This window comes from Eublepharis macularius, chromosome 7, assembly GCF_028583425.1.
Source record: "Eublepharis macularius isolate TG4126 chromosome 7, MPM_Emac_v1.0, whole genome shotgun sequence".
NCBI lineage: Eukaryota > Metazoa > Chordata > Lepidosauria > Squamata > Eublepharidae > Eublepharis > Eublepharis macularius.
In genome coordinates, this window is record NC_072796.1 from 124,024,866 (window position 1) to 124,051,606 (window position 26,741).

The 26,741-nt window shown below is 43.6% G+C and overlaps 1 protein-coding gene across 2 annotated transcripts in view; it reads left to right on the plus strand.

Annotated features, from left to right (window-relative positions):
• Window positions 1–26,741, plus strand: part of COL14A1 (collagen type XIV alpha 1 chain) — a 193,169-nt gene that overhangs the window by 72,311 nt on the left and 94,117 nt on the right. For both annotated transcript variants that reach the window (XM_054985560.1, XM_054985561.1), the window contains exons 12-19: window positions 8,187–8,332; window positions 11,450–11,579; window positions 12,580–12,719; window positions 14,954–15,080; window positions 17,955–18,094; window positions 20,557–20,689; window positions 22,440–22,511; window positions 22,909–23,051. In XM_054985560.1, the coding sequence (XP_054841535.1) occupies window positions 8,187–8,332; window positions 11,450–11,579; window positions 12,580–12,719; window positions 14,954–15,080; window positions 17,955–18,094; window positions 20,557–20,689; window positions 22,440–22,511; window positions 22,909–23,051 (1,031 nt within the window). The remainder of the gene's footprint in view (window positions 1–8,186; window positions 8,333–11,449; window positions 11,580–12,579; window positions 12,720–14,953; window positions 15,081–17,954; window positions 18,095–20,556; window positions 20,690–22,439; window positions 22,512–22,908; window positions 23,052–26,741) is intronic.

The window sequence follows — 26,741 nt, forward strand, 5'->3', positions numbered from 1 at the left end:
TCCAAGGGGTCGGATCCATGATCCATTAGAATAAAGCACTAATGATAGTGGATCTTTCCTACATTCCTTTTTTGACCCAACACTGCCATTTCTGACCCTGAGAAAGTTTATTCTCAGGGTCATGTGACCTATGTGGTACAATAGCCACGTCAGTCAGGAGGACTCAGGAGCCTGCAGTGGAAAGGAGGATAAAATTGATCTTTCTGCATAAGTTCACTGATGGAAGAGGAAGAAGAGAGCAGTTTTAACCCCTTCTCAACTGCAGCCTCCTAGATATTACACTACATGGACTCTCATAATAAACTTGCATCAGCAGATCATGGGATCTATCTGAAGGTTTGAAAGCTTGTTACTAGAGATGGGCACGATCCGCATTACGATCGAAAAAACCCCACAATAAATGGCGATTGCGTGATCGGGACCCGGCGGATCGTGCATGGCCAATGATCCAGCGGTCAGGAGGGGGGCTGGATTGGGGCTTGATCGGGGCGATTGTGCTCGGATCGGGAAGCCAGACACTCAGGCGCCAGCAATCTATTCCCCTGGCAACGGAGCCAAGGGAATGCCTGAGCTGTGTTTGCCCTCCTTCTGTTGCCCTGGAAACCCAAATGGAAGCCAAGCTTGCCTTGATCACCAGGGCTTCCTTCCAACCACAGAGCAGCAAAGCAGTCACCAGCTGGGAGAAGACACCCAAGGGAGGGAGGGGGGAGGGGGTGTTTTGTAGCCATGGGCACTCCAATCTCATCCCTGCAAACCCTGATAAGCAGCTCTGACGGCCAAACACAGACAGCCAAACACAAACACAGATGCTGCCGGCATCAGCCACCGTTCCTGTATCGCTGGGAACAGCGGGGCGCCCCTCCACTTTTGCCTCCACGATCTACGATCCATGATCCACGGATTGGAAATGGGAGATGACTGGCGTGGAGCGTTAATTCAGGATCGTCGGCGGTGCCAATCCACGATCAGCTTGATCGGTATTTTTTTTTGGATCGTGCCCACCTCTACTTGTTACTTTCTAAATTTTGTAAACTTCTGGGTATGAGTTTACACAATAGTTTTTGAGAGGAATTTACCACATGGTGACTTTGCCTCATCATTCTTCTTTAGTTTTTTTTAACGAAGGTGCCCCACATGGCCAGATTCTAAAGTTTTATTTCAAGCCCTTAAACATATTTCTAAAAAGTGTGAATTCAAAATCTGGACCTTAGAAATCTGAATATTGTAACAGTGACTTGCACATGAGTGCTGAACTCTGAGGGAAAGAGATAAGCCATCTGTTCCTGTCACACCTTCCCATACCTTGAAACTTGCCTAGACATCAAAATTTGGCCACCTTGCTTTGAATTTGGGAAGCATTTTTGTGAAGTTGAAAATAATTCAAACTCAGTTACTTTCCAATCTTTTTCTTTGACACAGTGGCTTCTGCATGCAAAGGCAATTTCATACAAAAGCATTCCTACCCCTTATTCCTAAATGCTGTAAAATATGCCATGTGCAAATGTTGCTTTCTTAAAAATGAACTTACGGATCAGCCCTTGACTTGATCACTCGCAAAGCTTAAAATAGCTCTTGCAGCAGCCAGGTTACGGGATAATGGAAATTTCAAACTATGTTGGCCAGAACTCCTAATGTTGGCCAGAAAACCCAAACTCCACTTTCTCTTATGTACTAACAAGTAGACGTTCATATAAACAGCCTTAGAAAGCCGTAGTGCATTGAAAAAAGACTTTTGCGTAGCCTGCCCTGATCCTGTATCTGTTCCCTTGGATAGAACTCCCACATTGTTCAGTGCAGCTTACTTCCAAATAAGTATATACAGGATTTCAGTGTATTTTCACACATCGTATAAAGGACTTCTGTCTTTTAGACTCAGCTTTTCTCTCCTCACCCTTCTACTCTATCTCTGGAAGGATTGCCAATACATCACGTCCTGGCCTATTGCAATAAATCCTCCAGAAACAGAGCAGCAGGCCTCCTGATTGATAAGGGGGTTTGCTCACTTATTCTTCACTTTGTGCCGTTGATGTTGGTTTGGCAGAAAGGAGATGGGAGGCCTGCACTATTCCACTCTCTGATTCTCACTCACTTGAGCAGAAATAATTGCCCAGTGGCTACGATAGTGTGTGTGTGCATTGCCTAAGTGCTAAGCAGTTTGCACCAAAGTCTCTTTGTTCATTTTTGGCAATGGTATCTTTAGGATGCTGCGGATTTTTTTAAGAAGTGGGAGTCTGACACCTTCTGTCTTACAAGCCAAGTTTTTTTTAAGCAGTTTTAGTGGCTGAATTGTGTGGAGCAGTTTCAAATGAAGGCGCCCTTTCATCCTGCTGCTCACTTGAAGCAGGTCTCAAAGGTGCCTGCCTACACCAAGAGAAAGCCACAAAGCAAAGATGGTTTTCCCTTTCGCTGTGTCATGGATCACACTGGCTTGGCTCAGTCATATGGGGGACAACAAGCCTGAAAAGAGCCTGTGGTTCACTGCTCCTCTTTGCACTCTTTGAGCTAATTAGTTACTTCCTAGTTTCTGGCCAACCACAGATTTCTGTTATATCCAAATTTCAGCAGGTTGGGGAGGAGAAAGCCTCATTCCACACAGGGTGAAATACTTTTTACCCATGGAAATGCTGGTCTTGATCCAAACCCGTTTTGCGCTTGCCTTGTGCTGTGTTGAAACAGCTGCTTTGCAAGTTAACTCATTGTTAAAGTTTGGAATTGTGTCCCATTGGGGAGACGCAGGCCTTTTCTTCAGTGGGAACGTGGTGGAACAGAGTTCCGGAACCTCTTGAAAATGGTCACATGGCTGGTGGCCCCGCCCCCTGATCTCCAGACAGAGGGGAGTTTAGATTGCCCTCTGCACTGCTCGGTGGTGTGGAGGGCAATCTCAACTCCCCTCTGTCTGGAGATCAGGGGGCGGGGCCACCAGCCATGTGACCATTTTCTCCAAGGGCAACCCACTGAGTTCCACCACCTCTTTTCCCAGAAAAAAAGCCCTGGGGAGACGGTAGTCTGTTGCTCGGTGGACTAGATCCTTGAGACTTACGGGGAGGGACAGGGAGAGAAAAGGAAAGAAAGATGGAGGGAAAAGTAAAATGAGGCCTGTTACAGAAGAATAAAACCTGCTGTTAAATATTCTGCCTGATGTTGCTTCCTTTCTTATATTAAGCCACAAAAAACTTGCAAACAAGGATGTCAAGAGTGTTTATTTTTCCTTGTTTGCAATTGCAATACTGAAAACCATCATTAGCAAACCCACCATTTGCCATTTCAGATCTAACAGCAATGTGGTTTGCTGAAAATCAGGAAGTATATAATTAGATTACTGTGCTCTAGTGGATGAGGGAGAAGGGAACATGAGATAGCTCCGGACTCCTTCTGATAGAGCCACACCATAGTTTGAAGTTTACCTGTGAGCCAAGCAATTGTGAGCCAGTCTTTCTAGACAGAGAACTCTATTCTTGCCATCACATGACTTCAGGGCTGTTTTCTTGGCACTTTAACAAAACTGAATTGTGTTCCCTATAGAAATGTTGCAAAGGAAGCCAGTTTGCATGATTCCTTTCTCATTTTTTTGTTTTGTTAACCCTATTGATTTATTTATCTGTTTTTACTCTTTTGCACAGTACTGGAAGATTTGAATTGGGAGCACAGTGTGTGGAAACAGGCACTTAAGTCCCCTTGCTGTTACCCTGACTTGAAATGGCCCTGGGGAAGGCCCTTTGGGAAACTTATGTGCAGGGCTTTTTTTCTGGGAAAAGAGGTGGTGGAACTCAGTAGGTTGCCCTAGGAGAAAATGGTCACATGGCTGGTGGCCCCGCCCCCTGATCTCCAGACAGAGGGGAGTTTAGATTGCCCTCCGCGCCGCTCGGTGGCATGGAGGGCAATCTCAACTCCCCTCTGTCTGGAGATCAGGGGGTGGGGCCACCAACCATGTGACCATTTTCAAGAGGTTCCGGAACTCAGTTCCACCATGTTCCAGCTGAAAAAAAGCCCTACTTATGTGTATTCATATCTACATTTAAGCTTCTCCAGTTGGGCAAATAGTGGCTCCCTGGGCCCATTTCAGGCTGGGAAACTGGCATTGGCGAGGGGAGGCCCCTTTTGCTTTGTGATCTGAATCAGCCCCCCACATGTCTCTGGAATTTAAATTCAAAGCATTGAACTCTCATGAACATCTGTCTACACATCATATGGGAGATATGAAGTTGTTGTCATATGTGAATTGGCCTTACTAAATTTTACTAGATCAGTATTTCCTTAAACTGTCTGTAACTGAGAGCCAAACCCATTATTGTGGTAGACGTGGGTTTAACCTGTGCTCACCAACACCATTTTAAAGGAGAACATTTCAGTCCACTCTGTGGGGATGAGATTAACAGGACCCTGTGAGCGGTGAGACCTACCATGTGCAACCTGGACCCGTGCCCATTGTGGCTGGTAAAGGCTGGTGCTGATGGGCTTTGGGGTTCCTTGGAGGCCATCGCTAATTACCGCCCAGTCTCAAACTTCCTGTTTCTGGGTAAGGTGACTGAGCGGGCAGTGGTAGAACAGCTGCAGGGGTTCCTGAAAGATACCTCAGCCCTTGATCCCATCCAGTCCAGTTTCTGCCTGGGGCATGGGATAGAGACGTTACTGGTCACCCTCATGGATGACCTTCACAGGCATCTGGATCAGCACTGCTGATATTACTGGATCTCTCAGTAGCATTCGATATGGTCAATTATGATCTTTTGACTCACCGCCTCGCTGATGTGGGGATACAAGGGATTGCCTTGCAGTGGCTTGTCTCTTTTCTCCACGATTGGTGACAGAGGGTGGCGCTAGGGGAGGAATTGTCATCCCACCACCCCATGGTGTGCAGTCTCCCGCAGGGGGCAATACTCTTCCTATTACTGTTTAACATTTATATGTGCCCCCTTGCCCAGTTGGTGCAAAGTTTCAGACTTCGGTGTCAAGTCCTAGTTGTATCTGATGATGGACGAATGGCCCGACTCAGCCCCAGATGTCCTGGAGTGTGCTTTTGAAGCCTTGACTGGCTGGTTGAAGCAGAGTTGGCTGAAATTAAACCCTACAAAGATGATGTCCTGCACTTGAGTCATGGGTGCTTAGGTTCCAGACTTCGGCTCCCAACCCTCAATGGGGCACCACTTGCATCAGTTCCAAAGGTTAGGGGCTTGGGGGTGATCCTAGATGCCTCCCTGAAAATGGAGGCACAGGTCACAGTGGTTGTCAGGTCCTCTTTTGATGGACCAGGCAGCTTGTGCCTTACCTGTCAACCCACGACTTAACTACAGTGATCCAGGCAATGGTCACTTCTAGGTTGGATTACTGCAACTCGCTCTATGCAGGGGCATCCCTTGAGTCTGATCTGGAGATTACAGCTGGTTCAAAATGCAGTGGCACGTGTCATTGTGGGAGTGCCATGTGCAGCACATATAACACCTATATCGCGCCAGCTGCATTGGCTGCCTGTGGAGTACCAAATCAGATTCAAGGTTTTCTTATTAACCTATAAAGCCCTATGCAGACTGGGACCAGTGTATCTGTGGGACTGTCTTTCGCTATATGTGCCCTGCAGGATGATTCGATCAGGAGAGAAACAACTATTGGTGGTCCCTGGCCCCAGGGAGGCCCGCCTGACCTCAACCAGAGCCAGGGCTTTTTCGATCCTGGCTCCAACCTGGTGGAACTCTCTGTCTATTGAGACCAGGGCCCAGCAGAACTGGTTATCGTTTCACTGGGTCTGCAAGGCAGATATGTTCTGCCAAGCATATGGTTGAGACTGGGCTAGGCCTTCGCCAGCTGATAAAAAAGAGGAAGAGTAAAAGATCTGAACACTTCCTATTAGGGCTGTCCGCAATCTGGCTTTTCAATTAGCGCATATTGACTGCTGCCGTCTAGCTATTATACTGTCTCATATTGTATGCTGTGCTGTTTGATATTTTTTAAAGTTTTTATCGTTTTATGGTGTATAAATTATACAATGTGTTTTTAAACTGCTGTAATCCGCCCTGAGCCCGCCTGCAGGGAGGGCGGAATAAAAGTCTGCAACAAATAAATAAATAAATAAATAAATAAATAAATAAATAAATAAATAAATAAATAAATAAATAAATAAAATAAACGTAGCCATTAAAAATTATTGTGAGGGTGGCGCAGCTTGTTCCCACTCCATGCATTTTCAAGTGACGACATTTGGGAGGGGGGCTGCTTTGACATTTGAAAACACATGAGAAGGAACAAAATGGTGCCGCTGCACTACCCTCATAGCAATTCTTAAATGGTTAAATTCACCTCTAAAATGGCGTCAGTAGCTACGGGTTGGACTCATGGCTATTGTAATGTCTAGTTTGGCCTTGAGGCATACTTTTAAAACTGGAGACTCCCTTCATTCTTATGCTCATGTAGGGTGTGAAGAATTGCCTAGCCGCAGAGAGGCATTTGTGTTCCTGGCTTTGGGTGTGCCTTTTGATTGGAAAGGCGCAAACCCACAGGAGTGACTCAGGCAGAAAATGAACAGCTTTCTTTGTGAATGATTAAATGAATTAGTCACACTTGAATCAATGACTCAGCAGAATCTGTGAGGTTTCATTCAATGGAGATAAGGCTGGATCTCTGAAACCTGCAGAGACGACAAGCAGCAGCTGTGTGGTTGTGTCTGTTGTCTGTCTTTGGGCTCTAAATACTTGATTATTGTTTCTTTCTTGTGCCGCACTGCCACATTAGTATGCCCCTGCACACAGTTTTGGGATTCATTTATTCATTTGTTTCTCACATATGAATTCCACCAGGGAGCTTCAGATGGCATGCACAGGATATTCCTCCCTGTAATGTATAATATTTGATTTATAGTCTGCCCTTCAGGGCAACTTAATACCCACTCAGAGCAGTTTACAAAGTATGTTATCATTATCCCCACAACAATCACCCTGTGAGGTGGGTGGGGCTGAGAGAGCTCCGGAGAGCTGTGACTGACCCAAGGTCACTAGCTGGCTACAAGTGGTGGACTGAGGAATCAAACCCAGTTCTCCAGATTAGAGTCCCATCTCTTTTAACCACTACACCAAACTGGCTCTCCCTGTTTTATTCCTACAACGACCCTGTGAAGTAGGTCATGCTGTGGGAGCCTAACTGGCCCAAGGTCATCTTGTGAGAAGGGATTTGAATTCTTCTCTCTAACCACTATACCACATTGGCACTGCAATTAGTATGCAATTACTATACTATGCAATCTAAATTACACTCTGAGCAAATGTGTGACCAAACCTGGTTGGGAATTGGTTAATGACTGACTCGGTGTTAATAATGCAGCATACTGACCCCGTAACATCATTTCCTATAGCATCTGGTGCTCCTTTGAAGCCACTTGTTCAAGTTCTGACTAAACCCATTTTCTGAGCCCAAGGCAGAATTTCTGCAAGCGTTGTTCTAACAAATCATTGCTGAAAGTGTCATAAAGCATTCTTTTGAAATATGTAAATATGAACCACTCCAGATAACATGTTTTCTTTACACAGCTAGTGGGAGTTTGTGGAAAAATTACAGTTTACATATTTGACCTTGGTGGAAGGTGGTGACAGATTAAAATTAACTGCAAGTAAGAAAACCCACACGTTTGTGTATATACAATTTTGACCAAGCATGGTGGTCATCAGCGGCAATAAATAATTTGTGTCGTGTACAGAAAATTATACAGCTAAGTGAATTTTGGGTGATGGTTAAAAAGATATAGGCCAGTAATTAATTCAGCAAGGTGGGCCATCTCTCTTTCATATGTACTGGGGCCCCTTGTGTTTTGTTTTTGCAGCAGTCGGCTTTGTGGGTCAGTGCTCATGTGAGTTGTGGTAAATTCTAATCAAACCCAAGCTACACCGCTGGCCACAGCCTTAGTGCCCCAGCGTGAATGGAGAAAGTATTATAGAATAGGCCCTATGTAGCTCACTCTGTAGAATATATAGAATTTGCCCATGTAGCTCACTCTGTACCCCATTATTCTTGCTCTCCTTCCCTTAATACTTAGCATTAGTGTTACAGGTCTTGTTAGTAATAATACTCAGCCACATTTGTTGCTCAACCCTAACCAAATTTGTGGTGTTTACTGTAAGAGAATAATTTTTACAGGAAGTTAGTGCAACCTCCCTTCATCAAAGAAACTGTGGGATAATTGTGCATTGTTTCCCCTGCTGCAGTGGCTTTGCCAATGGCATCAGATCTGGAGTTGCACGATGTGTCACACAGCAGCATGAAAGTGAAGTGGAATGGCGTAGCAGGTGCAACCGGGTACATGATTCTGTATGCTCCTCTTACTGATGGGCTGGCTGCAGATGAAAAGGAGGTGAGGGTGCTTAGCATCAATCGGAATGGTAATTCCCTTGACCAGTCAATCAGACGCGATAATTCTGCATGTTTGTTGAGTAAATGACATAAGGTTGCTTTTCCCCCGGTGGGGGCGGGGGAGTCCCTTGCTCCCAGTCTCTCCCCGCTGCTACTACCCACCTGGCTGGCAGGAAATCAGGTCTCTGAATGGGCCTACTGGGGTGTGCTCCCGGTGCAGCGCACCAACTCCCAGGAATGCTGTCAATCTGCATGACCCGGAAGTGCTCCCAGACTTTGTGCCGGGCTGATTTTGGCCCCAAACACCCCAGGTGGAGCACGGGAGCACTTCTTCAGCCTGTACGATGATATCACTCTGGGAAGCAAGAAGAATCTGCAGGTAAGTGCCAGGTCACCCCCCGTGGAAGGGAAATTGACAACCCTAAAATGGCATGATGAAACCTTCCTTTGAAGTGCTTGTGTATTTTTCTGTCAACCCCCCCCCCGCCCCAAATGAAACAGCTTATTGATACCAACCCATTCATCTACACCAAGGCTGGATAAGAAGCATAGTCCAAAGTTGCGGTGCACCACTTAGAGCTTAGGGCTGTTGTTATCTCTTGTTCTGATCCTGCAAGGCACTTCTGCCAGGGTGTATACTCAGGATTACTTACTGCAGATTATTTGTTCCTTCACTGTTAAACAATCCTGTGACCCCCACCCCCACCACCCCACCCCATAATTTTAAAACATCTGTAGCAGATGAGAGGGATTCTGATTTTTTTTAAAAAAAAATGAAGCCCACCTAAGAAAACTTTAAGACACAACCTTTTCCCGTTCCCCCAGTTTCTACATGTGAAATTTATATTCCTCCAGCCATTCAGGTCAGAAGACTTAACAGCAGGCAAACAAGCAAAAAGAGCATAGAAATGTACTGTGAACTCGCAGAGACTTGTGTTTTGCTCTTTGCAAGATTTATAGCTACGGGCAGGTACCCTTCACTAGAAACTTGCTGATCCTAGCAAACCTGAGAACCTCACCCTATACAAAGATTCATTTTTTTTAAAAAAAGTATAAGCCAGTCATCATTATGATTACAACGCCCAGTGAAGACGCTTAAGGGGACATATTGCGTTTATACTACCTGGACCTCGCCCCATCGAAAGAATTTATGCTACACTAATCATAGCTGCCTCCCAACTTCTCTACAATATGTCTATTCCAGTTGCCATTTTGAGAAATATTGTTATAAAAATGAAACAAGAATGTGACATGGGCACATATGTCAATAAAACCTGGAGGGTGTTGTACCTGGGCGTCTTCATCCTTTCATATATGAGAATTTTATAGCTCTCCAGATAAGCTTGAACTTGTATTGTCTCGGGGACAGAATTACCCTTTTTGCCTCAGCCTTAATTCACTTCCATCTTTTTTTTGTCATTGCATCTGTTGTGCAGAATGGTGCCAAGAGGGGGGCCATTTGTGGAAGAGAAGCCATGGGAAAAGGACATTTGCTGCCCACCATTTCCCTCTACAATTTGCTCCTGGTTCCACTGCTTGCCCCCCAGTGGGGGTCCCACACCCAAGTTTCCATCTCATGATTTGCCTTCCACCCCTGCCTTGTTGCCACTCTATGCAGGATAAGTGGCAGCTGTTGTTTCAAGATACAAGATGGCAGTGGAATGCGAAGGTCTGCCCTAGAAGAGTTTGCTCTCTGGGGAAATGAGTTGTATGACTTATCTTGTATTCCTACACAGAGTTATTCCAGCTTAAGCCAATTGAAATCAACGGGTTTAAACTGCTGCACTTTTACACTTCTAAATTGTTTATAAGAATAAAGCTGTAGGAATATTGTGTGGGAGTGATGCCCAACTGGAAAAAGGCCATTTATGAATCAGCTCTACATTAATGAGTACCGATATGCTACTTCTGTTTTGTTTTGTTACAATAGACTAACTCAGCTACCCGCACTGGAATGTTCTTGTCTTACAGTAAATATATGCCATTCTTTTACATGGAAGTCCATTATTTTCCTTTACTCTACATGCACTTATTTAATCATTGTAAGAAGAGAAGAAGGAACCTGGGGGCTGAACCAAGATCCATCTCATTCAGCATCCCACTTACCGCAGTGGCCAAATAGATGCTTCTGGGAAACTGTTGGTGGTCTACCTGGCAACAGCCCACCTGATGGGAGATGATATGCCTCTGGGCCCAGCAGCAAGATTCACTTGGGTGGAGCAGGTGGAGCCAGGGGCAGGAGAGTGCAGGCCGGGCGGACCCTCAAAGAAAAAACTTTTGGGTGGTGGTACCGGAAGGGGTTCAAAGGTAGGTTAGGAGCCAATGAAGTGCCATACCTTGAACTTCTACCTAGGTGAAACGTATAGTAAGAAACTGAAGCAGTGCCAGCTCTTTTCACCATATATCGCGGTTGTTGCAGTGTGATCAGGCTGTTTTGCTCTACCCTCCAGCCCTGGTATTGAGAGGGAACTTCTTTTAAGTCATCATCACTAATAACCATCGATGGACTGTCCTTCATGAATTTGTCTAATGCACTTTTAAAGCCAACTAAACAAGGGACCATTACTGTATCTCATGGCAGCGGATCCCACAAGTCACTCTTGGAGTGAATAGATCCAGAGGAGTTAGCCATGTTAGTCTGTAGTTGCAAAATAGTAAAGAGTCCAGTAGCTCCTTTAAGACTAACCAACTTTATTGTAGCGTAAGCTTTTGAGATCCACAGTTCTCTCAGATGCATCTGATGAAGAGAACTGTGGTTCTCGAAAGCTTATGCCACAATAAAGTTGGTTAGTCTTAAAGGTGCTACTGGACTCTTAACTATCTTGGAGTAAAGAAGAACTTCCTTTTGTCTGTCCTGATTCTACCTCCTGTCAACTTTGTGAGAGAGCAAGAAAAGGTTCCATCTGCATGCTTTTTCCATCCGGTGCATAACTTTATAAACCTCTGTCATCTTTTCCCCACACTCTGGCCTTCTTTTGTTCTAAGCTGAAAAGCCTCATGCTATTTAGCATTTCCTTGTAGGGAAGGTGTTCCAATCCACAGATTGTTTTTGTTCCCGTTTTCTGCGCCATTTTTCCAGTAGTAAGATTTACGTCATGAGCTGTTTTATATTTTGCAGATGAAACTTGGAGAAAGCTCGAGAGATATCGAGCTGGAGGGTCTGCTGCCCAATACGGAATATACAGTCACAGTTTATGCAATGTTTGGGGAAGAAGCTAGCGATCCCCTTACTGGACAAGAAACAACATGTATGTGGTTTGTGTGCCTCTGTGAATTCTGGGAGCAAAACTCTAAACCTTGCTGAAGTCCTCCCCACTCCCAAACCTGGCTCCACCTCTCAAATCTCCAAGATTTTCCCAACCTGGAGCTGACAACCCTACAAACTACACAGTTTGCTTTCTACAAGTTTGCCATGGGGATTTTCATTCATAATGCAGCTGTGACTCCCTGGTGGCAGCTCCTGTGTTAAAAGCCCAACAGGGACCCGATTCAGATTGAAACCATGGAGCGGGAGGAAGAGGAACTCCCGCTGGGGCAGATAACACATCTTTGTAGCCTCTGAGTCATTTTGGTTCCCAAAATTACCATGTGGGGACAGAAGGCAGGAGCCCCTCCACACGATATTGAGGTCTAGTATGGCTGCAGGTCTTCACAGTGAATTTGTGTAAAGCATAAAATGTAGTTTGGGCCTCAGAGCCAAACTACAAGTGACGCCCGACACAGGTTGGACACTTGTCAGCTTCCCTCAAGTTTTGATGGGAAATGTAGGCAGCTTGGCGGAATGTTGGACAAGTGACAGTTGAAAAGTTCATTGGACAGCAGTTGGAGAGCCAAGCTGCAAGACTAGGACGCCTACATTTCCCATCAAAACTTGAGAGAAGCTGACAAGTGTCCAACTAGTGTAAGGCGTCAATTGTAGTTTGGCTCTCAGTTTCCGTAGTAAAGGGGCAGTGAAGTGTTGTGCCAAGTCTTTCATGGAAACAGTGGGTATTGATGAGAAATGTATTGGAAATGAAAAAGTACAGCATTGTACAGGTGTTCTGGGAGACAGTTCCAGACATGAAGTGTGGCAAGGGGGAAACAGTGGAAGTGTTTGAGAGAGGTGGAGACCTTCGATTTGACTTTAGCTTGAACTCAAAGGTTTTGGCTTTAGGGGCTCATGAAGCTGCCTGTCTTCATTTTTAAGAGGTGTTGAAAGAAAACAAAAAAAAATGTTCAGTATTTTGAACTTTCCTCCTCTTTTTGAAGTGCCTTTAAGCCCACCACGGAACTTGAGGTTTTCAAATGTTGAGCACAGTTCAGCTAAGATCTCTTGGGAGCCTGCTTCTAAAAAAGTGAACGGTTATCGCATTATGTATGTTAAGACAGATGGAACAGAAACCAATGAGGTAAATGGATTTTTAAAATTTGTCATTTTAAAGGGAATTACAACAAATATATTTTGAAAAATCCATGGCCTATTTGCAAAATATCTGTGTCCTGTTTGCTAGTAAGTGATACGATTAGAGGATGTATTTCCTTTAGGAGGAGGAAGTTGATGCAATGTTTGATACAAAGCTCCAGCCTCAGAAAGCATGCCAAAAGGATGAAAGCATGCAGAGGATTCTATTCACAAGCAAAAAATTCTGAAAACTTTACCATTGCTGTGGGGGTCTGTATGTCTCTCACAATCTGGTCAGATCTTGGCTAGAGATGGGCACGAACTGAAATACGAACCAAAATTAAGCACGAACCAAGATGGTTTGTCAGATCTCATTTCTGATGAACCGCCACGGACTTTTCGGTTGGTTTGTTTGGTTCGTTTTTTGGTTCATCACTGCAGACAACCTGGTGCCAACCAATCAGTTTCCTAGGCAACAGGGGATGGACTTCCTGCAGACCTTCTGCTGACCCGGAAGTGAACATCTGCTGGCCCAGAAGTGACCTTCTGCTGACCCCAGAAGTGATGGTTTTCTGACCCGGATGTGCCATTTTCACGAACCAAACGAGCCGGTTCACGAACCAGGGGCAGGTTCATGAAAGTTCGTGGAATTTGACAAACTATGAACCACATGGTTGTTGGGGGTTTTCCGGGCTGTATTGCCGTGGTCTTGGCATTGTAGTTCCTGACGTTTCGCCAGCAGCTGTGGCTGGCATCTTCAGAGGTGTAGCACCAAAAGACAGAGATCTCTCAGTGTCACAGTGTGGAAAAGATGTAGGTCATTTGTATCTACTCAGGAGGGGTGGGGTTGAGCTGAGTCATCCTGTAAGAGTTTTCCAGGGTGTGGAAGCATTCCACACCCTGGAAAACTCTTACAGGATGACTCAGCTCAACCCCACCCCTCCTGAGTAGATACAAATGACCTACATCTTTTCCACACTGTGACACTGAGAGATCTCTGTCTTTTGGTGCTACACCTCTGAAGATGCCAGCCACAGCTGCTGGCGAAACGTCAGGAACTACAATGCCAAGACCACGGCAATACAGCCCGGAAAACCCCCAACAACCATCGTTCTCCGGCCGTGAAAGCCTTCGACAATACATATGAACCACATGGTTCAGGTTTTTTCCGGTTCGTACCTCTCACTAATCTTGGCTAGTATTAAAGTGTTGTTTTAATTGTTACATCTTGTTTACAAACCTTGAGAAATAAAACAGCCAAGAAGTTGGGTCAAACAGTGAGCCTCCACACAATTGCATACACGTGCCCACGCATTCTTTTATTAGGCTATGGCATGAATTTTGAGTGTTGGCGTGGGGAGTAGGATTGACACCTTCCACTTGCCTGGACATCCTCTTGTCTGAAGTTCCATGACTGGAACACAGAATGTATCTTTTGATCATAGGAGCTACTGTGGAGACTCAATATGGCTTGAGGTTCCAACCCAACACTCCTAACTGCACCATTTCCCAATTGCAAATGCCCCTCTCGTGGCTAATTTCTCAGTAGAGAAAAAAAAGACAGGCTCAGTACATGAGCCTGTCTTTTTCCCTGCTGGAAAAAAGATTTAGTTTAATTGGTTCTCACTCCCCTTCCCCAAGTGGAATAGAACCATACATTTTGCAAACAATATGATATTATTTTGATAAATGCAGTTCCAGAGTTTCTGAAATGTAGAAGCTCTAACCTGCATTTTTTGCGCATTCACCTTTGTTCTCCATCAGTGCTCTTCCCAATTTTCTTCTTCTTTTCTACTAGAACTTTGGTGGAAAGATTGTGTTGTTGTGTCCATAGAAACTTAAGGTTCAACTGGCTCTTAAACAGAAAAAGTCTCTTTGTGTGTTTTAGGTGTTTCCCCCTCCTACCAAGCACTAGCATTCCAACTCTAGATATGGTAGTGATGGTGTATGACCATACAGATTCAGTGGGCGAGGAGGGAGGGGTCCCCCTTCCTCTCCCTCTTCCCTTCCCCTTCTGTTCAGGGTAGTCAAAGGGAAAGATCTGAATCGTTTCCAAATGGGGCTCTTGCCAGTCCATGGTACATTCTAAAATCTCATCGAAGATTCTTTCTTTCCCCTTGAGCAGAAAAGTAATCTTCAAGAGACAAAAACAAGCTCACCTTTTTAATCCTGGGGTAAGCAGTGCGATCCCAAATAACTTGTCACATTGTTTCTGATCCTCTGCACCTTTTTATTCTGCAGGAGGAGGTGGGTCATGTTTCAACTCACATGCTGAAGAGTTTGACATCCCTCACGGAATATACTGTTGCAATTTTCTCCCTCTATGACGAGGGGCAATCTGAGCCACTTACGGGCAGCTTCACCACCAGTAAGTCTCACTGCATTTTTGAAAGCGTTCCAAATATAGCTGTGATATTCCTTTACTTTCCTGGAGACTGTGACATTGACCTTAATCTCCCTCTGTGAATTTTTTTTTTAATAAGTCGAGTGCAATTCCTTCTCTGGATGCTTCCAGAGAAATGCAAATAGGTATTAGAAAATAGCTTGTCTTTAGGTGGAGTTTTTAAAAAAGCTTGTTACAGAAAGAAAAAAAGAAATTAAAATAAGCAGTGGTTGAAAGCAAGCCAAGTTTTGTAAATGCACTGAATAAATTATATAGATAAAGCAAACTACTTAGCACTTATTTAAGAAACATTATTTTCCAGTGTTGGATTGCATTGATTTTTGAACCACAAAGCAATTTTGTTGCAAATTAAAACCTTCAAACAGATTAGTGCCAAAAGAAATAGGGAATCTCCCAGTGGGGTACTGTCTTCCCCTTTAAACAAAGAAGGAATGCACAACCCCTGATTAATAAGAAGAATGGATAGCATTTATATTGTGCTTTAGATTGATCACAGCATTTTAAGAGAAGCTTGTAAAGTAAGTCAGTATTATTACCCCATTGGACCAGTTCTCAAGGCAGAAATTAACCTTGAGTTTTTTTCCACAAAACATCTTACATGGGGACGCTCAAGTATTTCTGTGTGGTCTTATATTCAAGTGTCCTCTGTCTTCCTAGCCATGCATGTGTATCCACAATGGGAGAACAAGTGTAATATCTTTCACTTGATCCTACTCGTGTAAGATGTCTTGTGTAGAGAGACTCCTTGCTTAAGGTTAAATTTGAATTGCGCACTTCCTGGTCTACTGCTACATCTCCTACAATATTGCAGCAGCTCTTGTAACTGTTAGTACGATGAAGAGAACTGTGGTTCTCGAAAGCTTATGCTACAGTAAAGTTGGTTAGTCTTAAAGGTGCTACTGGACTCTTTACTATTTTGCTACTACAGACTAACACAGCTAACTCCTCTGGATCTAGTCCTTATGATTGCTTTAGTGTATCCTGATCTTGCAGAGATGCTTTCCTGCAAGACCATATAGGCTATCAAATCTGCAACAAGATAATGTTCAAGGCAAGAGGAAGGCCCATAAGATTCACTGCAGATATCTATGAGAAACATAGGGCTGTGTCAGCAAGGCTGACTCCATTACATTGGAGGAAAGGACTTCTCATTATAGTCCATGGGGTTCTCTCCAGTCTTGCCCTCACCTTGATTTCAATGAGCTTAGGCCAATGGTACTCCTCCTGCAGCTTATTCACAGTCACCCTCAACCAAAAGAGCCACATTTACTTCCATCCCTGGCATGAGGCTGGCACTGCAGGGAGGATTGCAGCTTAACACTTTTTCCATTGTTGGATGTTTCAAGGTGGGGACCAACTACCAACTGCAAACTTTACCAATCAAGGGCCTTGCCTGCTGTCCTGAAACATGAGGCAAGTTGCACACTGGCAAACATTCTCAGAAGAGACTCAGGTGGCATGTCAGAGAGCCACATGTGGATCTCAAGTAGAGATGGGCACGAACTGAAATATGAACCAAAGTTCGTCATGAACTGGGCTGGTTCATGGTTCGCAAACCAGCAGTTCTTCAGAGCCCATTTCTGGCTCTGGCACCGTTAAATCAGTTTCCTAGGCAACTAGAGATGGGCTTGGATCAGCTGCTTGTCGGGGATCTCCCCAACAAGCAGTTGATTCGGGGTTTAAATGCCCTTTTTCCTGCTGCTGTGTGCCGGCTGTTCTGCTTCCCATGTTTGCAGGAGTTTGCTTATTCCCTGCTGGCTTTAAAAGCCAGGAAAGGGCTAAATGGCTGGTTTTCCCTCCCTCCTTTAGGGTATGCACACACACTCTCTTTTTCCCCCAAAGGCAAGAAAGTGTTGCAGTGTTGTAACATTGTAACATTACTGCACTTTCCTCCTGGCTTTAAAAGCCAGGAAAGGATTAAATAGCTGCTTTTTCCTCTCTCCCAGGCATGTTTCAGACTTTGCCAAAGGGAATAAAAACCAAGCATTTTGCGCAGCCCTTTGGAAACAAAGTGGCAGGGAAGCTAGCCCTGCCCCTTTGTTTCCAAAGGGCTGTGCAAAACGTTGATCCATGCCTGCCTGGGTGAAAGGCCCCTTTCTGTGCTGCTGTGAAGTGGAAGGGAAATGAGCATTTCAACCTCCAATCAGCTGCTTGTCGGGGATCTCCCCAACAAGCAGCTGATCCAAGCCGGTGGGGTGAAATGCCCCTTTCCGTGCCGCTTCACAGCAGTACAAAAAGGGGCATTTAAACCCCACAAACCATGAACCGGTTCACAAACTGAGGCAAGTTCATAAAAGTTCATAGTTTGTGAAACGGGATGAACTACGAACTGCATGATTCGTTTTTCCCCCGGTTCGTGCCCACCTCTACTCTCAAACCCTTGATTGTTACAGGCTTAGACTAAAATAATTCTGCATAGGACTGGACTGTAAGTGGATTAGTCTTCTAGATTAATTGATTGAAACATTTTAATCAATTAAAAAGTGCCTTTGATTAATCAAGTAGTAGGCAGAAAAACAATTAATTAATGCAAGTTCTTACAAAAACACAGGAGAGGAAACACCATCTTAGAAGAAATGTTGCCCCCCCCCCAAGAAAATGCCTCATCTAAGATGCTGCCTGGAGAAACACACATGTTTGTCATCTGAAAACTAAGGAAGTTTGCTTTTTTCTTCAGAACTATTTTTATGAATATGCAAGTGTAACAAAAAAATTAAGGCTTTTATCATGAACCATAGGATATTTCATTCATCAGGTGACAGTCCTGCTTTGATACTAATGTTTGTAGTCACATCCAGAATTCTTACGCATTTCTCCCTCTGCAATATTGTATTGCAGAAAAAGTTCCAGCTCCTCAATATTTGGAAATACATGAAGTCTCTACAGATAGTTTTAGAGCAAGCTGGAAGCCACCGTCCTCTGACGTAGCTCTTTATCGACTAGCATGGATTCCATTGGGTGGGGAAGATGCTGAAGAGGTAAATGTTCTTGATTCTCTCATGATGCTGCAGGGTTGTTGTTGTTTTTAAACTGTATCCGGGGAAACTTGGAGTTTTTTAGCTTGAAAATTGGTCATGGCAGACAAGCTTCTTGAAAGGCAGTTTTCCCACCATAATTAATGTTCCTCAGTAATGCACAAAGCAAACAAAAGAAGTATGCTGTAGCCACAGAGAACTAAAAGCTGTAGACCAGCCCATTCAACAGCCTTCCTGCATCCTTTTACATGAGCTGTTGGAAAACTAGAGGCATAGAATGGAGGGAAGAAAAAGAGGCCTCAGGTGAGCTTGCATCCTGAGGCTAGGCTAGACGAAAGACTAGAAGAACACAAAGTTGGAACTCTTGGTGTGAAAGTTATTATTGGCTATTATGCTACATGGAATAAACAGAGGTGACAACTAGAGGTGAGCACAAACTGGGAAAATAGAAGTTCATTGCAGTTTGTGGTTCGTCACGTTTCACAAACCACGAACTGCCATGAACTTGCCTGATTTGTGAACTGTTTCGTTTGGTTTCTCGGTTTGTCACTTCCGGGGCTGCAGAAGGTCTGCAGAAAGCTCATCCTCCCCATTGCCAAAGTAACAGATTGATTGATGCCAGGTTGTCTGCAGTGATGAACTGAAAAATGAACCGTACAAACCGCTCTAAAAATCATAACGGTTCGTTGTGGTTCGTCAGAAATGAGCTCTGACGAACCACTGGTTCGAGAACAAAAAAACCCGGCCCCGTTCATGATGAACTTTGGTTCGTATTTTGGTTCGTGCCTATCTCTAGTAACAACTTTAGAAAAATCGATACAATAAAGCCGTGATGAAGGGATTAGAACCTTTCAAGGGAACCTTGTACCCGATTTTATTTATAGCCCGCCTTTCTCACTGAGATCGAAGGTGGATCACGTACAGCAAGTGAAAATACAATATAGTCAACAGCTAGGACATTCATTGAGCAAAGTACAATAATGAATAGTGGTTTGGACATTCAGTGAAAGAGATACGATAGGGTACAGAAGCAGAAAAATTGACTGAGAGAGAAGCATCTCTAATATTTCTATTAAAAGCTTAAGAAGCAAAAGATCAATAAGCATGAGTAGTGAGTAAAGTTGCCCCTGTGTTACCAAATGCAGGAGCCCTGCCCACTGACTCAGGGTGAAGCTAAACAAGATGCCAAGCCATTCTAGCATCCGCTGACACAACCCCCTACCTGAGAACAGTAGTTCTCTGCAATTAGAGAATAGTGGCTTACATCATCATTTTCTCCTCCCAACAACAGACCTGTGAGGTAGTAGAAAAGAACAAGAGTCCAGTAGCACCTATAAGACTAACAAAACTTGTGGTAGGGTATGAGCTTTCGTGAGTCACAGCTAGCTGTATCTGAAGAAGTGAGCTGTGACTTACGAAAGCTCATACCCTACCACAAATTTTGATAGTCTTATAGGTGCTATTGGACTCTTGCTCTTTTCTGCTGCTACAGACAGACTAACACGGCTACCCATCATGATCTATCTCCCTGTGAGGTAGGTTAGGCTGAGAATGACTAACTGAAGGTCACCCAGAGAGCTTCCAAGGCAGAACGGGAATTCAAGCGTGGGTCTCCTGGGTCCTTTGTCCAGCACTCGGCCACCATATCATGTTGGCTCTGTACCCAGATCTCAGTCTGGCACTTGGACCACCACACCACAGCGGCTCTTTACCCACTGTGAGCCAAGCTGCAAGTGAGGCCTGACACAGGTTGGACACTTGTCAGCTTCCCTCATGTTTTGATGGGAAATGTAGGCATCCTGGTCTTGCAGCTGTAATGGAGAGCCAAGCTGTAAAACCAGGACGCCTACATTTCCCATCAAAACTTGAGGTAAGCTGACAAATGTCCAGCCTGTGTCAGGCCTCACTTGTAGCTTGGCTCTGTATTCTTACACATTTCAAGAGAAAGCCATTTGTGCTGTATGCTAGTAATTCATGAGGCAATACCAGAAGTGCTAGACTACTTTGGGACTCTAATGTCCCTCGGGCAGGGTGAGACTAAGGAGCTGTTCTTGAATATAATAGTTTTGCTGGAGAGAAATAGGTTATTTGAAACAGCTTTCCCCTGCAGTTTTTTTTAAAAACTGTGGCTATAGAAAAAATAGGGAAAAATGAATACAAGCTGTTTTGTAAGTTCAATGGATGAATTATGTAGATGAAGCCAATTATTATTTGCTATTTACTTAAGAACATTTGCCTTCCAGAATTCAATTGCATTGTGTGTTTTTTTTAAAGTCCTTGGCAATACTGCTTACAGTTAACAATGTCTTTGGAGTAAGCAAATAGTTTTGGCAGGTCACACGCTATAAATGAAACATTTATTTTAGGCTCTGTAATCCGTCTTTTATAAGCCAGTTTACTTCTGGTTCTAATCGAGCAGCCGCATTGACAGCTCATCTTTACCTCTCTTTTTTTGTTTCTTGAAGATCGTCTTAAGTGGAGAGATGGACACGTATGAGATTGAAGGGTTGGTACCTAGCACAGAGTATGAGGTGTCTTTGGTGGCGCTCTTCGATGATGAAAGCGAAAGCGATGTTGTCGCTGTTCTTGGGACCACACGTAAGACCAATTGTGTTACAGCCTCCTTCCTAAGGGTTAGTGCAGGAGCGCAGGGCTGGCATAAGCATACCCTGAGGCGAGGCAATTGCCAGGGCCAAAACCTTCTAGGATGCAGGTGCCGCCACCAGCTGCACACTGCTTTGCCTCTCCTTCACCTGCCTGTGCACCGTTACCCGACTCACTCACTTGCAGTGCTCTTCCACTAGTATTTCCAGTGAGATTAGCTATGAGTGCAGGTGATGGGAAGATGGGCAGGTGGATAGGGGGCATGCAAGAGGAAGGTAGATGTGAATGGGGGCTTGTAGGAAGCAGAGAGGCACCCTGGAAACTTTCTGCTTGCCCCCCACTCCCGAAACCTGCAACTGGACCTGGAGGGGCAAACTGGCTTTTTAACATGCATGGAAAATTTCCTGGTGAGATGCTGTCCTGCAGGACAACTGGTAGCCAGGAGCAAGCAGAGCCAAGCCCCAGCAGTTCTGCCAGTACTTCAGGGGCCACTCTGCTCATACCTGATGAACACTACCAGCAATGGACATCAGCTCACCCATTGCCACGATGGCGCTGCAGGAGGTGGCAACAGGTATGCTGACAACCATTACTGGTGCTGCTGGTCAAGTCTGATCTGATTGGCTCCTGCAGCTCTGGCTGGTAATGCCACAAAAGCCACAGTCTGGCTTTCTCCTGGGCCATTTTAGCTTCCTAATTCACTGCTGGCTTAATTTCTAGGGAAAATAATGGTGGGGCTAATGTCTACTTGGAAACAATAGTCTCCATTCTGTAAGTTTTCTTCCTTCTAATCTCTCTTTGGACTGGAAGGTGAAATGGTCTCGCCAGATCTCAGAAGCTTATCAGGGTCAGTACTTGGATGGAGGACCATCCTGCAGAGGAAGACAATGGCAAACCACCTCTGCTTCTCGCTGGCTTGAGACCCAGTTTGGTGTAGTGGTTAAGAGCGCAGGACTCTAATCTGGAAGACCAGGTTTGATTCCTCACTCCTCTAATTGAAGCCAGCTGGGTGACCTTGGGTCAGTCACAGCTTCTAGCTCTCTCAGCCCCACCCACCTCCCGAGGTGTTTTGTTGTGGGGATAATAATAACATACTTTGTAAACCCCTCTGAGTGGGTGTTAAGTCATTCTGAAGGGAGGTATATAAATCGAATGTTGCCTGTTTGTTGTTGTTGTTATAATTATTATTGCCTTGAAAGCTTTCTGCTGGGGTCTCCATAAGTCAGTTGTGACTTGATAGCACGTACATATGTAAAGATTCTCTTTAGCTTCTGAGTTGTGAAGGAAATGAACTTGATTACTGTATACAGATATTGTCACCTATTCCTCTTATACACGTTGCAGAGGTAATCTTCAGCATTACTTATGTTCAGAGTGCACAGTTATGAAGTCCTTACTATACTCTGTGCATGCAAATTTAAAAACTTTTAATTAAATGGCATGCAGAAGTTTCCAAGTTCAATCCTCAGCATCACCAGTGAAAAGGATTAAGTAACAGGTGATGCGAAAGTCCTCTGCCTGACATCCTTGAGATCTGCTGCCAGTCTGAATAGATAATACTGGCCTTGATGGACCAATGGCCCGGCTCAGTATAATGCAGCTTCCTGTATGTTCATGTGTTTCAATGAAAGCAAAAAACAAACTTCCCAAGAACCTACAGGCTTATTAAAACAGTTTGTAGATAAAAATAGTTTGTAGATAGTGGAATTTGTATGAAAAGTTTTTATTTCATGTTGTTTTTCAGTGGACAGACTTACTACTGAAATGACCACTGTAACCACCACTAGTACTACAACTTCCAGACCTACAACTGCAGGTACAGAAATATATGAAAAAATGCAGCAGAAACCCAGAAATATATTTTTGCTTAGTTTTACTATGAACAAATACTAGTATTTTTATATTCTCCAAATTATTGAGGCTTGGCGCTTATGTCTTTAGCAGTTTTTAGCAGATAAATAATATAACTAGGGTCATTTCCACATGTCCTAATGTCACACAACACTCACGGAATGCAGATGTCTTCCTGGCTCGATTTCTGACGTCATCCGCCATGATCCTGTTTTCGTGGCACAATGACATCAAAAATCACGCCAGGAAGATGTCCTCATTCCATGAGTGTTGCACGATGTTAGGGCATTTGGAAACAACCTAGTATGCCACAGAGAGAAGTTCTGAGCAGGGGCTGATGTACATGTTTAATGTTGTTTCAGTCATTCGAACAGGAATAAGAAATCTTGCCGTAGATGATGAAACTACATCAAGCTTGAGGGTGAAATGGGATATTTTGGATCACAGTGTTCGTCAATTCAGGGTGGCATACCTCACTGCTGTTGGCAATCGTGCTGAGGAAGCGGTAAGAATGGTCGGTATGAACTTTGTATGGCTAAGTTTGGTAATTCCATACCAAAACAACAAAGGACTAATTTTGTGACCATGAAATAGGTGACAGTTGCTAATTGCGGCTGCTATTTAATTAATTAATTAATTATCAAAAGGTTTAATCAATACAGTGTACATGGAGCTTTACAGAGTTCCAAAATCAATAGGTTCCAGGGTTAGATCCCGCAGTGAGTGTGAGGAAAGGAAAATGAACAGCACAGTTCCTCTTGTGCAGTCACTAGAACTACTCATTGGCTTGGATCTAGCAACACGCAAGTGGAAACATAAACAGGCGTAGCACAGTTCTGTTTGTGCAAGATCGGTCCAACGTATAGCACTTTCTTCTCTCTCTATAATACTGCCCAGAAATTGGTTGCACAAGAGCTTATGCAAGTGGAAATGCAAGTGGGGATACAATAAATCTGACTTCGTGCAAGCGGCTACTGCAGACTTCTGTCTGCATTTTCACCTGGCAAAACCTCTAGCACATTCAGAAATTTTGCACTGGATCCAACCTATTTTGCTTTAATTTTCAATGAAATAATCATGTGTGTATGGAATATACACATTGTATATATCCAACTTATTGTGCTTTAATTTTCAATGAAATAATCATGTGTATATGGAATATACAGATTACAATATGCACTGGAGTATACAACAGAAGGTTCCCATGATTTCATTTAATTTGGTTCTGAAATTTATATAGGAAGAAATACCTTGTGCTATGTCTTTCATACTTAGAAAATATATTGGTGGATACATCTGCTTCCACTTTGCCCAAGCAGCCAATGGGGAGTAATTTTAGTGCTTCTGTTCATACAAAGGTTGTTACCCACTCAGAAATCTTCCATGGGATCGAACTGCCTCCTCCAATGGAATGGTGGTCTAAAATTGACCATAGGGAAGATGGCAGAAGAAGGAGAGAGAGAAGTGAGAATATGAATAGAGGCCTGTGAGCAAAACTTGTGAGGATGAAGTGGGCAAGACAGACACACAAGAAACAAGAGCCAGTGTGGTCTATGTTAGACTAGGATGTTAGACTAGGACTAGAGATGGGCATGAACAGCAATACGAACAAAAAAAAGCCACGAACAGCCCAATCTGCTGTTCGCGAACAAGCTGTTTGTGAGGCCCCATTCTAAATGAACAGGTGGTCGTTGCAAGCCTCCTTCATTGCTGCACGTTGCTGTTCGTCAAGCCAGACAGTCTGGCACCTGCAATCAATTCCCTTGGCAACTCAGGCAGGGATTGTCTGAACTCTGTCTGAACCCCTGCTGTTGCCCTGGAAACCCCAATCTAAGCCCAATTTAGCTTGATAGGCAGGTCTTCCTTTCAAGTGTGGAGCTCCCAATTTGTTACAAGGGAGGCTCTGGTTTTACAGACAGTGCAGAGGGAGAGACAGTTGCTGTTGGCATTTTGATAGAGAGAATGCATTGGAGTTTGAATTTTCTTTGTGTGTGGTGGGATAGGGATCTACCCCTTCAGGTTCCAGGGCTGCTGCCAGGCTCTGGGGCCAAGCTATTATTTATTATTGGTACCTTTCCTGGTCAGGTTTCTTGGAGGTCAGGTTTCTGGGAGTGGTGCAGTAGGGATCTTTTTTTTTTTTTTTTGGAAAAAATTTTTATTGGGTTAGAATCCATTATTTTTACATTTACATTCAATTTTCCCCAATTTTTTCATCTCTAACCCCCTCCCTTTCCCCCCCTTTTTGTTGACTTCCAACAGCTTTCCAACCCTTTGTCCCCTTTCCCTTACTTTTATTAGCTTCCTCTATCTAAAACAAATATATATTCTCCGTTATTCTAAGCAGTACCTCCTTAACTATTTTTAACATTGTATGCCCAAACTGTAAGTCTTTGTTTCCATCTTAAATATACAATTTATCCCATTTTTCAATTTCAAATATTTCTATATATCATAAACCATATAGATCATACATTCATTTATATCAAACAATTTGACTTATTCTCTATATATTACTCATTCTATCTTTTTGTAGTAATTCTATATATCTCTCATCACGTAGTCAATCAATTTAACTCATCTATATCTTCAGACATTCAGTTTGGTGCAAAACTTACCAAAAAGAAAGAAAATATTGTTAGTTAATCAATCCTTATATTTAATCCTTATAGTTAATTATTTTCTATCTATGTTCTGTTTGTTAACCTGTATATATCTATATATATATCAATCTATTAATCTGACTGCTTATTAATTCACATTTATCTCTTCTCCCCCCGGTAAAGTCTCCCCCCTCTACTTCAGTACTTCAGTAGTTCTCAAACTGCCACAGTTTTCCTCCCACCTCCCATTTCTTCTCCAGGTGTTGTTTCAGCTTCTCCCAGTCTGTGTTGAACTGCCCTGAGTCCAGATCTCTCAGTTTTCTTGTCATCTTATCCATTTCAGCCATATACAGCAATTTGTAAATCCAATCTTCAACAGTTGGCACTTCTTGTACTTTCCATTTTTGCGCATACAAAAGTCTAGCTGCTGCTGTCATATAAAATATCAACGTCCTGTATTGGGCTGGAATTCCCTCCATTCCCAAGTTCAGTAGCAGGAGTTCTGGGTTCTTATTAATTTGAAATTGTAAAATTTCACTCATTTCTCTTATTATTTCCCCCCAGTACTGCCTAGCTACCTCACACGACCACCACATATGATAGAGGGAGCCCTCATGCTTCTTACATTTCCAGCATTTATTAGAAGTATTCGAATTCCCTAGCGCAATCTTCTTTGGTGTCATGTACCAACGATAGATCATTTTGTAGATGTTCTCTTTGATATTAGTACATGTCGTTGTCTTCATTGTAGTTTTCCACAAGTATTCCCATGCCTCCATTGTTATTTCTTTATTAAAGTTTATAGCCCATTTCACCATTTGTGTTTTAACTATCTCATCCTCGGTATACCACTTCAGCAATACTTGGTATACCTTGGATATTCTTTTCTTATCTTCTTTAAGAAGGGTCTGCTCTAGTTCCGAGTTCTCTATTCGTATACCTCCCTTTACAGAGTCCAAATTATATAAGTCTCTGATCTGTCTATACTGGAACCAGTCGTAGTTAGGTGATAGTTCCTCTTGTGTCTTTATTCTGAGTTTGGATGCTTCAGTTTTAGTTATTTCTTTGTACGTTAAACATTGTTGTTCATTATCAACAGCTCTCGGGTCTATCACCTCATACGGAACCACCCACAAGGGGGTTCCTTCTTGTAGATAAATTCTGTACTTCTTCCAGATTGTATATAGACTTCTCCGTACAAAGTGATGCAGGAACATCGAGTTGACCTTTACTTTGTCATGCCATAAATATGCGTGCCATCCAAATATTTTTTTATATCCCTCTAGGGCTAGTAGTTTCTTGTTCTTTAATGTCATCCATTCTTTTAACCAAACTAGGCAGATTGCATCATGATAAAGTCTCAGATTGGGCAGTTGCATTCCGCCTCTTTCCTTTGCATCTTGTAAAACTTTCACTTTCACTCGAGGCTTCTTGCCTGCCCAAACAAAGTCTGATATTTTCCTCTGCCATTTTTCAAATTGTTTAGAGTCTCTGATGATTGGTATTGTCTGTAGCAAAAACATTACTCTTGGTAACACATTCATCTTAACTGCTGCAATCCTACCCAACCATGACAAATTCAGTCTATTCCATTT